Source organism: Cetorhinus maximus, chromosome 8 (assembly GCF_964194155.1).
Source record: "Cetorhinus maximus chromosome 8, sCetMax3.hap1.1, whole genome shotgun sequence".
In the NCBI taxonomy this organism is placed as follows: Eukaryota; Metazoa; Chordata; class Chondrichthyes; order Lamniformes; family Cetorhinidae; genus Cetorhinus; species Cetorhinus maximus.
Window position 1 is genome coordinate 18,693,508 of NC_135886.1, and position 17,549 is coordinate 18,711,056.

General features: G+C 39.8%; 1 protein-coding gene across 2 annotated transcripts in view; it reads right to left on the minus strand.

Moving 5' to 3' along the window:
• Positions 1-325: 325 nt before the first annotated feature.
• Positions 326-17,549, minus strand: part of eif2d (eukaryotic translation initiation factor 2D) — a 37,030-nt gene continuing 19,806 nt past the window's right edge. For both annotated transcript variants that reach the window (XM_078546536.1, XM_078546537.1), the window contains 10 exons: positions 14,754-15,106; positions 13,521-13,638; positions 12,324-12,369; positions 9,918-10,021; positions 8,420-8,572; positions 7,555-7,644; positions 5,741-5,836; positions 4,881-5,001; positions 1,512-1,686; positions 326-838 (listed from right to left, as the gene is read on the minus strand). In XM_078546536.1, the coding sequence (XP_078402662.1) occupies positions 765-838; positions 1,512-1,686; positions 4,881-5,001; positions 5,741-5,836; positions 7,555-7,644; positions 8,420-8,572; positions 9,918-10,021; positions 12,324-12,369; positions 13,521-13,638; positions 14,754-15,106 (1,330 nt within the window). In that variant the 3' untranslated portion in view covers positions 326-764. The remainder of the gene's footprint in view (positions 839-1,511; positions 1,687-4,880; positions 5,002-5,740; positions 5,837-7,554; positions 7,645-8,419; positions 8,573-9,917; positions 10,022-12,323; positions 12,370-13,520; positions 13,639-14,753; positions 15,107-17,549) is intronic.

Here is a 17,549-nt window from a genome sequence, read left to right on the forward strand (position 1 = left end):
AGTTAAGGTACAAGAGATAAAACAACTATAAGCATGCTGTGGAATATCATTCTTTTTAGTTACTATTCTGTTTTAAAATGATGAATGATATTCTGAATTAGCTTGGTCAAGGATTACTTCATGTTAAAGTGTGGGTGGGTATGGGGAAGGGCATTTAATGATTTCAAACTTTGGCTTCAGACAGCTCAAATAATTAGAAAATTTGCAATTTAGTTTTGTATTTTATCCATCCACATTTTACTGAAATCAACACTGAATCCTATGACATATTCCCACATTTTAAATATTCATCCTCATTACATAATAACCACAGCATTCCAAAATGTTCAGTTCTTGCAATTTTTATTACAAGACTACTTACATTTTTACAGCATCTGATCACATTGAAATGATTCTTACTTTTGATGTGGAGTAATTTGCTACGTAGGCCGTGGGGACTGGGATAACTCAGATACACTAGTTACTAATGAAGCTTCGGGATCCCCCATGTATTTCATTGTTCCATCAGCAAATTACTTCCTGTGGCTTTTTTTTTTATAACCAACTTATGAAGTTCACAAGTACTTTTCAGTTAGGGTGAACTGCAACAGTACTGCAGATTCTTCAGGAGCAATAGTTTAATACAAAAATGCATAGCAACTTGATGTTTAGTACATATTTAGTAGAAAGTTTGGTATCATAAATTAAATAACAAATTGACAAGAACAGGTATCGGCAGTGATTTTATTGCTGTGACCGAACCCCTTGCTATAACTATTACCATGTCATCGCTTCTTCTTGCCAGATTTTGGGGCTTTGTCCAAGCCAGTAATATACCTTGTAGGGATCTTGTACTCCTCTGCAATACAATCACGAAACAAGTGTCAGTCTGAACAAAATGATTCTCAGAACACTTCTTCCTTGTGGTTAGTTATGAAGGTACCAACATAGTGTAAACTGAATAATTGTATAATATTTAATTAAAATATCACACTTAATATAAAATTTAACAACTGGTACACACAGTAATTAACGTATGGTAATGGATAGTACTTATAGGCTAGATATGGGGAGTACTTTATAAGGAAATTACTTGTGTTTCCCATTCACCAATGGAGTATTCCCCTTTAAATAAAAATCAAAGGGACCAGTGCAGGTTTTTGCCTTCCTTTTCTCCCCCAAGTGTCCACTTCTGAGATCCATGGTTTCTTAAATGGCAAACCCCAAATTATTACCCTGTTTTATGTAAAGATAGCTTCGCTTAACATGTGTTAACCTCATTATTTTCCCAAACTACATTTAACCCTTTAAAAAAGAGCCCTTTGGTCACTGTGCCATTACGTCTACATTATATTTTATATTGTCAGAATTCATCATGCTTCATGAAGAATACAATGATGATGAATGCAAATACATTGCATATAGTTTAAAAGAATGCATAGATTACACAAAATTCTATGGTCTTGGGAATTAAAGAAATTGTTTTATTTTACTCGTGCATGTTTTATTTTAAGTGAAAGTGCAGTACTTGCCTGTTAGGAGCTTGGCAATATGATTAACCTGGTTGCCTTGAACCTGTAGCGCCATCTTGTCCTTAGTACCAGGGACTTGATTTATAGTTACACTGGCCTGAGCTTTTTGCTGAAGGGCATTTCCCAAGATCTGTGGATCCAAGCCAAACGCTTCAAGGTTTTTAATAATCGTTACCTGCCAAAAACACAAATAAAGCAATAGATTGCAGTAAAAGAATAACTTGCATTTATATAGCATCTTTAAAATCCAAGGCACTTCAAAGAGGCGTAAACAGAAAGAAGGACGGAGAGCCAAAGAAGATATTTTTATTAAAAAACAGGATTATAAAGCAAGAGAGACACATGGAGGGATGTGGTATTTAGCAAGGCAACTACAGGCTGAGATGGCTAATGACACGGCAGCCAACAAAGGAGTTGAAGCAGTGAAACACACAAGTGTCAGCAGTCGGAAGAATGGAGAGTTCTTGGGGAGGTAGAAGTGAGGTGGGGGTGGTAGCTGTAGGGTTGAAGAAAACAGAAAAAAAATCATGATGGGATATAAACAGAGATGGGAATTTCAAAATTGGAATCCTGTGCAGGTCAGCAAGGTCTAGTGTAACGAGTGGACCTTAGTGAGGGATAAGACATGGTCAACAGAGTTTTTAGAAGAGCTGAAAAAGCAGGCTTATCCAAGAGGGATTCAAATCCGAGATGAAGACAAGTAGAAAGGTAGGGAATAGTAATGAGTTGCGATAGGAATTGGAGGGTTGGAAAATACCCAAGAGAGAGAAACAAAGGTGGCATGACTGAGAGAAATAGTAATGGAGACAGTTAATGAAGGTAGTACAGTTCATGTGTATATGTCAAATGTCTTTTGCAAGTCCAAAGTATCACATGATAGATTTATTAGCAAAATTAAAGGGACAGTGGCAGCATGAATACAAAACTGGCTGAAAGATAGAAAGCAGAGTAGGGGTGACCGGTTGTATTTCCAGATTGGAGGGAGCTATACAGTGGTGTTCCCATGGGATCAGTATTAGGTCACTGCTCTTTTTGACATATATTATCGACCTAAACTTGGGTATACAGGGCATGATTTCAACGTTTGCAGATGAAAATGTAGTAAGTAATGAGGAGGGCAATAGCAGATTTCAGGAGGTCAGGCAGGCTGGTGAAATGAGCAGACAGGCGGCAAATTAAATTTAATGCAAAGAAAAGTGTAAAGGAATGCACTTTGGCAAGAAGAATGCGGGGCGGCAGTATGAATTAAATGGTACAATTTTAAAAGAGAAGCAGGAACAGAGTCCAAGGGATGTATGTACACAAGTCTTTCTAGGTGGCAGGACAGTTGAGAAGAGTATTAAAAAAAACACATGGGGCAGAATTTTTTGTCCCGCGGGCGGGCACACGCCCAGCCCGAACAGGAGTGCAATAGTGCGCAATGGCATCAGGCGAGTGTGCTGACGTCATCGCACAGTCTCGCGATCATTCAGTTGGGTGGGCGCGAGAGGCGGTGGCACGCCCGCTGACAATTCAAAGGCCTATTGAGGCCTTTAAGCAATGAATTAATTTGTATTTTTCTCTGCCTGCTCAACCATTCGGTTGGCAGGCGGACGAATAGGCCAGACGGCCTTTGCACTTTTATGAAACCTCATCCACAGGCAGGATGATGTTTCCAACGGTTTCCAAAAAAAATAATAATTTTTAACATCAGTTTTTACATGTCACATGAGGGGACATGTTTATATTATTTGTAAAATGCTAATTTTTGTATTTAAAATTCTTCAGCTCCCCGGGGCAGCTCTGTGCCTTCAGGGAGCTTTCAGTGCGCACTCCCTCGCGCATGCGCAGGCTTCAGCGAGCGCGTTCCTCCTGCCCCTACCCCAGCAGCGCTGAGAGTTTCAGCGTGCCTATCACGCTGGCTGCCCGTCAATTGACCAGCCAGCGTGAAATCACAGTCGGGGCCCGATCGTGGGCAGCGGTCTGTTGCGCAGCCACTCCCAAGCCCACCCGCCCGGCGAGGGAAAAATCCTGCCCATGGTATTCTTGGCATTATTAGTAAAGGAATGGAGTACAAAAGCAAGGAGGTTATGCTAAATCTTCATAAAACACTGGTTAGACCTCAGCTGGCGTATTGTGTTAAATTCCGGGTACCACACTTTAGGAAGGATGTCAAGTCCTTAGAGAGGATGCAGAAGTGGTTTATGAGAATGGCATTACGGGTAAGTTATGTGGAGAAACTGGAAAAGCTGAGATTGTTCTCCTTACAACAGAGGAGATTAAGAGGAGATTTGCTAGTGGTGTTCAAAATTATGAAAGGCTTTGATAGAGTAAATAAAGAGAAGTGTTGATAACCAGAGGGCACAGGGTTAAGTGATTGGTAAAAGAAGCAATTTTTGCGAGCAGGAATGCACTGCCCAAAAGGCTGGTGGAAGCAGATTAAACAGGAACGTTCAAAGGGAACTGGATAAATACTTGAAGGTTAAAAAAAATTACAGGGCTTTGGGGAAAGAGCAGGGGAGTGAAACTGAATGTAAAGCTCTAACAAAAAGCCAAAACAGTCATGATGATTTGAACGGCTTCCTCGTGTGATGTATCATTCTATGATTATAGGTCAGGGCCTCAAATAAGCAGAAGTTACCTTTCCCCTCAAGAAGTAAACAAAATGCAGGAAAGATAGTTACATTTCTGTACTTCGCAGTCATTGAAGTACTAGCAGAGGCTTGAGAGCGAAAGTGAAATCATATGGCTACAATAGCAATAATTCTGATATGATGTGGATGGGAGGAAGGCAAGAGTGTACAAAGTTGGCTGAAGATCAACAGCTACATTTTCTACCTGAGGGTTAACTCAACATACGCAAAATGGATAAACTCTATAGTAACCACAGCAAGAGAGTGATGGGCAAAAAAAAAAAATCGGGCAAGGTATGCTGAGAATGAGGCAGTATTCATTCCTGGAGGCTAAATTAGATACAATTCCTATAAAAATTAAGCAAGCCTCCTGTGCACATAGAATATAGTGCAACAAGCATTGCATTCCATGTCAAGACTGCTGTGAACCAAATACATCCTAGGCATATAAGATAATGACAAACAGTAACTCTGTATCTACATCTTGTATCATACACTAATACTTCTTCAGTTCCTATTTCATGTGGCATCTTCAGATTAGAACAAATGACAATAGTAAGAAAAAGAATTGTAAAGAAAATTCACAACCTTAAATGAATACTGGAAACTCCAAACATCACTGAAAATTAACACAGTAAAAATGCAGCGAATAAACTAAGTCATTCAGGTGATGATGTCCAATTCCCTCGACTTGATTCTAACTCACCGAGAAGTATCCATTATAGTCCCTCTGATAAATGGTTTTTCAGCTACTGACCTTTTTGTTTGAAGCACGCTGCACTACATCAATGTTAATGGGTTTAACTTCACCCTTTCGAACAATTGGCTTTTGTCCAGGAAAAGTCACTTCATGACATTGCTGCATCCTCTCCAGGCACCTGCAAAACAAACTCGAGATGTAATTCACTACAGCAGCAAATCAGACCAAGCACAACATTTGATTAAAGATTGATTAAACTCATCCCTTCGAGGGCAGTTACTGACAGCTCCCACAATATTAGTAATGCTATTTTTTGCCTGCTTGAATATTTTAAAAGTAAAATTAAAGAATGTTTCCTAATGTTTTTGAAGGATCTGAAGAAATTGAAGAATGACCAGAACAAAACTTGGAAACAGATTGAGATATTTTTTAAAGAACACACAGCTTATTTACATTGGCTCCTGGTCCCACAAGGCCTGAAATTCAATACTTTCATCATGTTTCCAAACAATATAATCTTATTCAGCCTTACAACAGTCTGAGAACGTATCATACTGACAATTCTGGCCTCTTGTGCAATCCCCATTCCCTATGTGCCTCCATTGACGGCTCTGTCTTCAGCTATCTAACACTGATCTTTGGAATTCTCTCTGTAAGCATTCACATCCATAAGACTCTCCTCAGTACCCTCCTCAGCTCTTTAGCCAAGATTTTGGTCACCCATCCTAATAGCTCTTTCCTTGTTTCGGCATTGATTGTTATCTGATTACGCTTTTATGAGGACCTTCGGAGTTATTTTTTCTATGTTAAAGGCACCAGATAAATGCAAGCTGACCTTAATCTTAATGTTGCAATATCTTAGCGGACAACGATGTAATATTTCAGCCAGAGTGCAGCATTTTAATAGCTCTGCTTACCTGGTAAAGAGGTCATCCCATGTGATTTTAGTTATAGTATGGTGCTCAGATTTTTCCAATATGCAGTCACAAAGAGTAGGATTAATGACTATATAACTGAGGAAATGAGACAAACATGAAACTATCACTTTAAAATGCAGAAATCTCAAAAATCTAATTATATACTTATGGATTGAAACATCATAGATGAGGGTTTACTTTATTAAGAATTAGGCTCTATTTTAAGTTTTAAATGCTAATCCATTCTGATGTCTATCCCTTTCAGGATTATAGCAGCAATTTTACATGACACTTAAATCACAATGTTACATGCGCTCGTTCTAGCAAATACTAATCTTCTACACGAACTGCAGAATTACCAGGTTTTTGTTTCAGCAACTTATAATTTCAGGGTAAAATACACCAAATTGATAACAAAATAAGTGAGTCAATTAGAGAAAGATGCATCAGATATTAGGTAGTGACTTGCTATAGAGGGAGTGCAGCGACGCTTTACCTGACATTCCTGGGATAGCGGGACTGACATATGAGGACAGACTGAGGCGATTAGGATTATAGTTGCTGGCGTTCAGAAGAATGAGGGGGGATCTCATAGAAACCTATAAAATTCTAACAGGACTAGACAGGGTAGGATATTCCCGATGGTGCGGGAGTCCAGAGCCAGGGGTCACAGTCTGAGGATATGGGGTAGACCATTTAGGACTGAGATGAGGAGAAATTTCTTCACCCAGAGAGTGGTGAGCCTGTGGAATTTGTTACCACAAAAAGTAGCTGAGACCAAAACATTGTATGTTTTCAAGAAGGAGTTAAATATAGCTCTTGGGGCGAAAGGGATCAAAGGGTATGAGGAGAAAGCGGGAGCAGGCTATTGAGTTGGATAATCAGCCATGATCATATTGAATGGCGGAGTAGGCTCGAAGGGCCGAATGGCCTAATCCTGCTCCTAGTTTCTATGTTTCTACACTGTAAAGAAATATAATCAAGTCAAATAAAATAAAATGGCTGAGTGGTTAATGCAAATAAAATATATTGTACAGCCAATGCATTAAAGAATTTGGCATTATAAACCAGAGGACAAATATAGCCTTTACACCCCATGTTCAAAGCACTTAGTCAATTGTTCTCAATGCTCAACTGAATAACTGGGTTACTCTAATAGCGACCATAATAAAATGTAATTAAAAGAAATGTTTCAGGCAACTAAAAGTTTTATTCAGAAACTCAATGAGAACATAAGAAATAGGAGCAGGAGATTGCCATTTGTTCCTTTGAGCCTGCTCCGCCATTCAATAACATGGCTGATCTGATGCTGGTCTCAACTCCACTTCCCTGCTGCCACCCCACCTCCTCCCATAACCCCAACTCCCTTGTAGATCAAAAATCTGGCTAACTCAGTCCTGAATATATTCAATGACCCAGCTTCCACTGTTCTCTGGGTAGAAAATTCCAAAGATTCACAGTCCTCTTAGAAAAGAAATTCCTCTCCATCTCTGTCTTAAATGGGAAATTCCTTATTCTGAAACTGTGGCCCCTAGTTCTAGATTCTCCCCACTGACATGTGGAACGTATGATCAGTAAACCTTCATGGTCAACTACCTTACTTAATTATACACACCTTTATTTTAACAAGTAAGGCACATTTAGGCCTTCTAGGTTGTAGAACCCTTGGCCTTTTATAATTACTGTAACTTCTTGCATAATAATGTTAATGCTCTCTACCATTATGTTGTCAGAAGTGCAGATTGTTTGTTCTTCCCCAAGTTATTTTTAAAAAAAATTACTTTTCAGATTTATATACCATGTGGATGACTTACTTTTTATTGTAGTCGTCTATCAGTTCATTAGACTTTACATAACTTGTGATGATACTTCTAACATCTGCATTTGAGAGGGCTGCATCTTTTCTAAACAGAATGAAAACAAATTTATCAGGAAAGCAAAAAAAAGAATTCTTTATCTTTGAAGATCATTTCCAATCTGAATCAATCCAGGAGAAAAATTATAGCCCCTTATCAGAAGAGCCAACCATTTCCCTGCCTCCATCAGAAGATTACTGCATTTGCTGATCATCCATTGTGTGAACAACCATCATACCTCCAACCCGGCCCCCGCTAACCCCAGTCCTACACCTGCCACTCACTAGCTTGAGCCCATACCCCCTCGTCCTGACAGTCATGTGTAACAATTCTGAAGGACTGGGCTCTGAAAAGTAAAGTTGTGGCTCCCCCTACTTCAAGGGAAGGGGGTGTTGGGAATCTGAAATAAAAACTGAAAATGCTAGAAATTTTCAGCAGGTCTGGCGGCATCCGTTGAGAGATTTAACATTTCAGGTCTCACGGGGTCATAATGAACTTTAGCAATGTCCCGTAGCTACAGTGTGAGTTAGCCTCAGTAACAGTTGGCCACACGTTTGCTGGACTGAGTAATACATTGAGATCACCAACATTTCTCAGAGCTCAACATTTCTCCATTGTATATAGGGCACCACTCAAAGATCCACCCAGACTTACAAATTCATGGCTTTGTCATTCACATTCTTCACTTAGCCACTCACTGTGTACAAGTGCCCGTGTGGCCTGCTCTCATTAAGGAATTTCCATTTCTAGAAAAATGGGTTATTCACACAAACATAGGCAGACTGTGTTACACATTTCAGGCAGACAGTTTAACAATACCTACTTGAGACCTGCGTGTTCAAACAGGGGAATTAATTTACTGGAAACACTGCAAAAGGACCGGATCTCAAGTGGTTGGTAGGGTGTCTCTCTCACTCTGTCAATCTTCACCATGTCTTCGCCAGTAGCTGTTTCAGGAACTTTGAAGGACCGCAGGCTGCAACAGAAAATGTAATTCTAAATTGCATGCAATTTTAAACGGCATGCAGGCAACTCTATTTGACAAATATTCTGATGAGTTAGTGTTCCTTTTTTCCCCTGTAGGAAAAGTTTCCGGCAAGATTGAACTCATCATTTTGTAAGTATGTTACTTCTTCAATTTCAATGTGTGTGACTAGAATCGTCAATGAAGTCTGCGATGAAGATTTGGTTGTGGTTTCAGAGAACTATTGTGCTGGAATCCATCATTTTTGTCCTCCTTATATTACACAGAATTTAAACTGTATAGCACCAACAGCACAGAACACATGCTTCAGTCCAACTGGGCTACGTTCGTGTTTCTACCCTCCACATGCTTCCTCCTTCTCTAATTACTACTTTAGCCGACTCTGCCCCCAAATGCCTCGATTCCCTTCCCTCTCAGTTACGCATCAATGCTTCAATGTTGTCTGTTTCAATCACTCCTTATGGCAGTTATGTGAGATTTAGAAGAAATTTAGCAAGAAATTCTTCATAACCTCTGATAGAATCAGTCCTTTTTAATTTGGCAAACTGATCTATTATTTTAATTTTTAATAATAGCCAAAGTACAGTATACTGGCTTCTGCTTGATCTTGATTTTTTTTAAATGCATACTTTTTCAATAAAATTAAGAACAACAGTAAATCTGTAGATATTTGAATTGAAATAATGCCAAAATATCCAGACCGGTGGAGGATGGGTTTGGAGAGGGAAGTGGAGAAAAGGACTGGAAAAAGAGTCAATTTTCTTACACAAACTATATTTTATATATATTTCTACATTTCCTCATGAATAACTTATATAATAATCTCTTACTTTGCATAAAATCAGATTTAAATGACAAAGCCTGTTATATATTTTTTGAGTAGACGAAAGCTATAATTTGTGTTGCAATATGTGCCAGTTATTTGACGCTGAACATCAGCTCACTGTCACTCTTCGCACTTTTTGATTCATGTTACGACAGCAAAGAAATGGATTACGCATAGGATTACAGCATCTAAAAAGTTTCAACAGATGTTCGTTGCTATTGTGGCCAAAGCAAAAAACGCGCTATTGTGATTGAGTTTTACTCAGTTGAAAAACTACGTTTCAGCAAGAAAAACGAAAAGCTTTTTCAGCATAACCCAATTTTTCACTCGTCAGAATAGTGAAGTAAAAGCAGAGTTTGCAGAATACTTGCTCCACGAACGGCACAAGTGCTACAATCAAAAGTTCACAAACCAGAAAGATATGAAACTGAAGACACTTTCTTACTGGTACAGGTACAGTGTTACTTGGGCAACTCATTGATAAAGAGTGGTTTTGTTCTGTATACCTACTCTGCATGCTTCCAGTTCACAACAGCAATGCTTTCAACACCTTTCGAGAGTTCCTTCACCTGCACTATCTGCCGGTACTGCATGGTCTGAAGAAACTTGGAGAGCTGAGGACAAGGTTTAAACAGATCACTTCAAAAACTCATGCAAACCACATCATTGATAGCATTGGTAGGATAAGTGATAGCAATAGCACTGCATTCTCATTGAGCAGCCCAGCTATAACATGATGGTGATGTTCAGGATTGACGTTAAGAAGCCAATGTTTCAGAGGAGAGTGCAATTATTGCAATAGAGTAATTATATTGACTGTTTCGCACCATTACAATGCTTCAACTTCCCAGTAACATGTAATTGCAGCATAACTATGGCCAAACATACACCACTTCGCAAGATACAAGATCACCCAGGACGGATACTCATAACACCAGCTGTGATCTAACTGCATAAAATTTGAGGTCAACTTTAAAACTCAATTTAATAAAGGCCAACCAGTCTGTTGGATTACTTTTAAACTCACGTTAGAATGAGAACTAACACATTAGAAAAGTTATAGCTCATGGAATAAAAAGGGACAGTAGCAACGTGAATACAAAATTGGCTGAGTAATAAGAAACAAAGGGTAATGGTCAATGGATATTTTTCGGGCTGGAGGAAGGTTTGTAGTGGAGTTCCCCAGGGGTCGGTATTGGGACCCTTGCTTTTCCTGATATATATTAATGATCTAGATCTTGGTGTGCAGGGGACAATGTCTCATATGCGGATGATACAAAACTTGGAAGCATTGTAAACTGTGAGAAGGACAGTGTAGAACATCAAAAGGACATAGACAAGTTGGAGGAGTGGGCAGATAGGTGGCAGGTGAAGTTCGATATGCAGAAGTGTGAGGTGATTAATTTTGGTAGGAAGAATATGGAGAGACAATATAAAATGAGGGGTACAATTCTAAAGCGTGTGCAGGAGTAGAGACACCTGGGTGTATATGTGCATAGATCATTGAAGATGGCAGGACAGGTGGAGAAAGCAGTTAGTATAGCATACAGTATCCTAGGCTTTATTAAAAGGGGCAAAGAGTACAAGAGCAGAGAGGTTATGCTTGCTTATATAAGACACTAGTTAGACTTCAGCTGGAGTATGGTGTACAGTTCTGGGTGCCACACTATAGGAAGATGTGATCGCATTGGAGATTGTACAGAAGCGGTTTACAAGAAAGGTTCTAGGCATGAGAAACTTGAGCTATGAAGATAGATTGGAGAGGTTGGAACTGTTCTCCTTGGAGAGGAGAAGGCTAAGAGGAGATTTGATGGAGGTGTTCAAAATCATGAGGGGACTGGATGAATTAACTAGGGAGAAACTGTGCCCATTTGTCAAGGGATCGAGAACAAGATGGCACAGATTTAAAGTGATTTGCAAAAGAGGCAAATGTGATGTGAGAAAAAACTTTTTCACACAACGAGTGGTTCGGGTCTGGAATGCACTGCCTAGAAGTATGGTGGAGGCAGGTTCAATGGAAGCACTCAAGAGGCAACAGATGATTGTTTGAATAGAAACAATGTGCAAGGTTACAGGGAAAAAGTTGGAGAATGGCACTAAGTCATGATGTTCATTTGGAGAGCTGGTGCAGACATGATGAGCCAAATGGCCTCCTTCTGCGCCGTGACAGTTCTGTGAACAGTCACAGACATCACAGAAATTATTTTGTCACTGCGACATAACACAAAAGGGAAGTGATTAAAAAGGCCCAATGGGAATCTGGGTTTAATGTACAAGAGCAAAAAGTACAGAAATATGGAAGTGGTACTGAATTTGCACAAGACATTTGTAAATTCACAGTTCGCGTTTAGTGTCAAGTTCTGGGCATTCTTTTCTAAAAGACAGAAAAGGCTACAGAAAAGATTCATTAGTATGAAATTTGGAATTAAAGGATATATTTATGAAGAAAGGCTTGAAAATTTCAGTTTTTGTACACTGGAACAGAGAAAGATAAAGGAGCAGTGGTTCTCAAAATTACCCAAAGCTTTTGAGAAAGTAAATAGTGAAGGACCGTTTTCAATGGTTAGCAAAGGGCATAATTTCAGAGTTATCACTCAAAGAATGAAGGGGGAGGTCAAAATACTTTTCTCATTGAGACTGCTATTAAAATATGGAACATAATTATTTATTGAGGAAAAGATCATATCATTTAAAAGAAAATACTTTATAAGTATTTAAAAAGAACCATTGAAGGATATGGGTTAACACAGGGGAATGTGATGAGAGCAGATATCTCCAAATGAACATATACCACTGGCATAGGCACAATGCATCAATTGCCTTCTTCTGTGGTGTTAATTCCTATAATTCTACAAAGCTTTTGTAATTTTTCCTATGTTTAGCTGTTGTATAAAACACTTTTATGCATTAACTTACCTTCTTATAACTAGATTTTTTGATGTCTAATTGTCGGCCTTCAGGACTATGCAAAAAGAAAACAGCACAAAAAAAAATTAAAACAATTCTGCATAAATTATGGTTTTGGATCTTAGTGAATAACATAGTCAAGGATGAACATGGATTCTCATAAGCCAAAGGGACACCATTTTTTTATAAACAAGATAAAATATTTGACAAAGAGTGGCGGAGAAACTCTTTTGTGTGGTGCAGTCAGCAGGCATAGGTCGATTCCCTGGGGCAGGCAGTGCCGCAGGCTGCTATCTATTTGGCCCACTTGGCATTCTTCATTAATATTATTGAATGGCTGCCTGCCCTGGTGAATCGACACAAGTCACCGGCAGTGCTGCTAAAAGTGGTGTTACACGAAAAAATTTATCTTTAAGTGTCTTTTATTGGGGAAGTGAGAAAAGTTGTGTAGCATTTTCATCACAGTGACATGTGATGCAATTATCCAGTTCAGAACAAGTTACATTACAGAACAAATTACATTACTCTGCTTGTTCATAAACAAATGAAGATAGATTCGCCAAACATTTTTTCATGATGGTACTGAACTTTTAAAAAGTTGTGAGCTCAACTTGAGATAGACCCAAACTGGTCATTTTCTCTTATTCAGTGGCTGAGGGGAAATTTAGTCTGCACCTTACACGCATGTTTTGATATTTCCACAAGCTATGTTCAGAATGACCATTCTTGTCTTCGCCCAAGTTAAGTGGACTCTTCGTCTTGGCATGGAACAAGGGCTCCAGTATTATTCTTTAATGTTTAGGAGGGGAGTTCTGTTCTAAGATAGGCATAAATCAATTTAAAAATGAAGGCAATCTTATTCGTTTCTCAAAAAAAAGTACCAGGATATGTGTCTAATTCTTAGCTAGACTTCTCTCTTCCCAGTCTATTAACAAAAGTAGAAAAAATCCAGGAGGACAGCAATAAGATGCAAGGTCTCTAGTCCTATAATTTTTTCTTCAATCCATCGCCTCAGTTTCTAAATATAGTGCAATCCATTGTAGAAAACTTGATTAATCATAAAACAAGAGCTAACTTGAGACTTTGTAAACAAGTCCTTCACTGACCCGCCAATGTGGAGTAACAGCTTCAATAGAAGTACAGTACCAATCCAGGTCCATAATGAACGAACATCATATTGCAATTCAGATTGAATACTACACTTACCAACATGGATATACATGAACCTTGAGAAAGGTGCTTGTAAGCAGTGGCAGATCTGCTTTCTTCACCTTAAATTTCAAAGCATGAAGGAAACACTGTAGAAGGAGCTCATCCATCTGCTCTGTAGAAATAGGAAGGGGAAAATAAAGCTATTTTTGCTCTGCCCATTACAAGACCCAAAATAAGTGCTAGTTTGCTACTAAATTGACATGACGGGTCAGTTAACTGCAAGTGCCACTGGCTGCCAAGGCTCTGAGAGAAATTAAACTGAGTGCATAAAATGACAATGGGCAATGTGCCTAATGTTTAATGTGACATCACTACAGAAGACATTTGGCTTTTATTACTGGCAGCAACCCTTTCCCTTGGACTTTAGGAGCTCTTAGATTTTTTTCAAAAAAACATAATTTAATCTGTCCATTTATTTATTTTAACCCTTTTAATACTGAAATTCTCTTTCAAGCTTTCAAATTTACTTACATTTTACAACAAAACTTCTTGTAGCATTAAACATTGCTGTATAGTCTACTCACATCAACATTGCTTAATTTAAGCTTCCTGACAATTCAATCTTTTATATTCAATTCCTAATTTGCTGTGTTGTCCGTTTAATTCAAATTGTTGGGTTATTCAGCCTTTTTGCATTAGACGGTGACTAAATTGTAAGTGGACTGCAATTTGTAAGAGATATCCTTCTTTGCACAATACCCAACATTTTGAAAAGTTAGGATGCAAAATTAAATCCTGACCACTGCAGAATTTTGTTTTTTTATGAAACAAAAGGATTTATTTGAAAATGACATTCTATATACCTTTCATTGTGGGGCAAAAAATGCAAAGAGAGGATCTATTGACTTTTTAAAAAATCAGATGCAACTATCGTACAAAAAAATAAATATTGGCCTCGAGATTTCACTTTGTTATAGCCATTCAAAGTTGGTTCACAAAATTATTTGATTTTATTAAATATTAATTTCCTACTGCTGTACTGTTTTCATTGCTAAAAATTAGTGGGTATTTCAAAAAAAAATTCAGAGAAAGAATTAATACATCAAATTCTGGTTATATAGGATTCCAGGATTTTTACTGGTATGCAAGGAATTGAAATCCGCACAGCCATCTATTTAAAACCTAAACCAAGGACAATTTCCCATTATGGTTTCTTGTAATATGTGACCCACATGTTTGACAATCCATCCTGGGTAGCTAATTTTTTTAAAGATAGCTCCTTCATACCCTGTACAGTCCCAATGATTTCTGGAGTGTCCTGGTCATTCTCACTGTCTTCTGTAATTTCTTTCAGATCAACGATCTCTGAGTCATGAGCCTCGCTGTCATTCGCTTGACCTGTTGCTGAGGATACATGTTCTGATTCAGTTTCCACATTCAAACAAAGACTGTCCATGTCTGGTGCATCATTCTCTGTACTGTCCAGCACTGCAGTCACATTCTCAATATCATTTGTATTAATTATCACTTTTTCCTCCTCTCCTATTTCTTCCTCTTCCTTCTCCATCTGGTCTCCAATCTCCCCAGGGTCACAGCACACGTGGGGAATCACAGGTGGGTTAGTCTTTTCTCCAAATGCCCTTAAAAAGAATCAAGAATTTAATTGATTTAAAGAAAAACATTTCCTCTCTTCCTCTTTCAAACTGCACCTTCCAGTTAAAAGGACCTTGAACCAGCTGCCATGTTGTGTCCAAGGATAAATACATAAAATACATGGATTTAAGCTTTGATTCTCTTTCCCTCTCATCTCCAGGGATTGCAAGGGGATTTTGGGGTGGGGGGTGGAGGTTGATGACAGGGGAGCACGCTGTTTCCTTTAGCCATCTCACCCAGTCAATCCAGCTGACAACAAGAATTCACCAAGTACTGGAACATGGATCTTATATTAGATATGGACAGTAAAGTACAAAGTACAATGAGTGGAAATAAAGGCAAAGATCAAATTTGTAAGAAACTAAACTGATGATCACATTGGAACAAAAGAAAATAGAGTGGAGTTTGGTATTAGTGTAAATATCAGACACTAACCTAAATTGAATCTCCTACTTGTGCCAAGTTGGTGGGTGCACTATTTTATAACATAAGCAGCTGAACTCCATTCAAGCAGATTCAGATTCAGCCTCTGCAAGTTTCTTTCCTTATTACAAATCACGAAAATGAAGGTTGACTACACAGTGCAGTATGGAGGGAGTGCTGTATTGTCGGAAGTGCCAGCTTTCAAATGAGACGTTAAACCGCAGACACACCTGCCTGCTTAGGTGGATGTAAAAGATCTCTCGACACTATTTCAAAAAAGAGAAGGGAGTTATACCTGGTATCCTGACCAATATTTATCCCTCAATCAATGCCACTAAAACACTTTATCTGGTCATTATCATATTGTCATTTGTGGGAGTTTGCTGTGTACAAATTGGTTGCCACATTCCTACGTTACAACAGTGTCCGGGATTTTCCGTGCTCGCTGGCCACGGGCGTGTTCGTTGACATGAGTGGACAATACGGAGCAATCGGTTTCATGGCAGCATGAAACCTGTTTGCGATCATCCACTCAGCCCGCCGATGGCGGACCACAATTCCTGCCATCGGATGTCAGGAACCTCATTGTAATGCATCTTCATGTCATTTTTAGGCCAGCCCACCGGAATTGCCCCCACCCCACCCCCCCGGCTCGTCCGCCGAAGTCGATGAGAAACACACCGATGTGTTTCACAACAGCACATAAGCGACGTGCACCTGGTGAGCTGCACTTCGCTCGGGACTTCGAGGTTTGTTTGCCTACCTTGCTTCGGGCAGCACTTGCAGTCATCAGCGCCAGGCTTCCCAGACAGCACCACATCACTTTCATGGGCAGGTCTCTACCTACCAGGTCAGCCATATGTGGGTAGCTTTTCAATGGTTACAGGTCTAGGGCTTGCTTGGGGAAGAGGGAGAAGTGGCCTCAAGCAGGACGAGGGCTATACTGAGGAAAGAGGGTAACCCAGAGTGTGTGTGGGGGCACATGATGATCTATGCGTGGCCTCAAGATGGTGAGGGCTGAGAAGGCAGTTTCCAGAGGAGATGAGGCCAGATGGAGATGTGAGGGTATGTGCGTGAGAATGGGTGGTGATGTCCCTTGAGCTGGCAGTGAGTGAGATGCCAGTGAATGTGTGATGGGCTTGTGAATGTGTGAGTTTAGAGTGATGAGATGGTTGCCACACCCTGGCTGCACAGATGAGATCATTCGTCCTCTATCTGCATTGGATGGACAACCTCTTCTGCGCAGCACTGGCACTGACCACCACCTCTGCCTCCCAAGCCTCACGTCGCTGCCCATCCTGCAGCCAGAGCGGGGGTTGAGGACATCGCAGCAGGCCACCACAGCATCCAAATGGCATTCCAGTGACACATTACTAAACCTGGAGGCTGCAGTCTTTTTGCCTTTTGTGGACATCTTCCCTGCAGTAGTCCTGGGCTGGAAACACTGAGATATGTGCACGCACGTCTGGACTTTAAATATGGGGCCCGCATGATGAAGCGGCAAGGTGATAGCACGGTGGGCGAACGAGAGCCCGCCTGCTATCAAAATGGCTCGTTTCCCATGAACGCAAAACTAATGTGGCGGGTTTGGGACGATACGGCTAAAACGTCGTTTTACCTGCCGCACTTAACGATTCCGTCCAGTGACTACACTTCAAAATGCTTCATTGGCTGTAACGCATTTGAGACATCTGGTGGTTGTGAAAAGTGCTATATAACGGCAAGCCTTTCTTTTTCCTATCTTTACCCTCTGCTCACACCTAGATCATTCCTGCCTAGTTCATTATATTGTTCATAACGTTCCTTTCATTCATTTGTTGTTGCTATTCCATTTTCTCACTTGTTTTCTCATGCAACACTTTTTCATTCTCTTGTTGTTCATGTCCTCTTTGACTGCGGTGCCCTGTTTCAGCTTATCTTTCACAAACAAGCATTTGTCTCTGCCCATAGCAGTACTGTGCAGCATGAATAGAAACACAGTAGGCTATTCAGCCTGCTATGCTATTC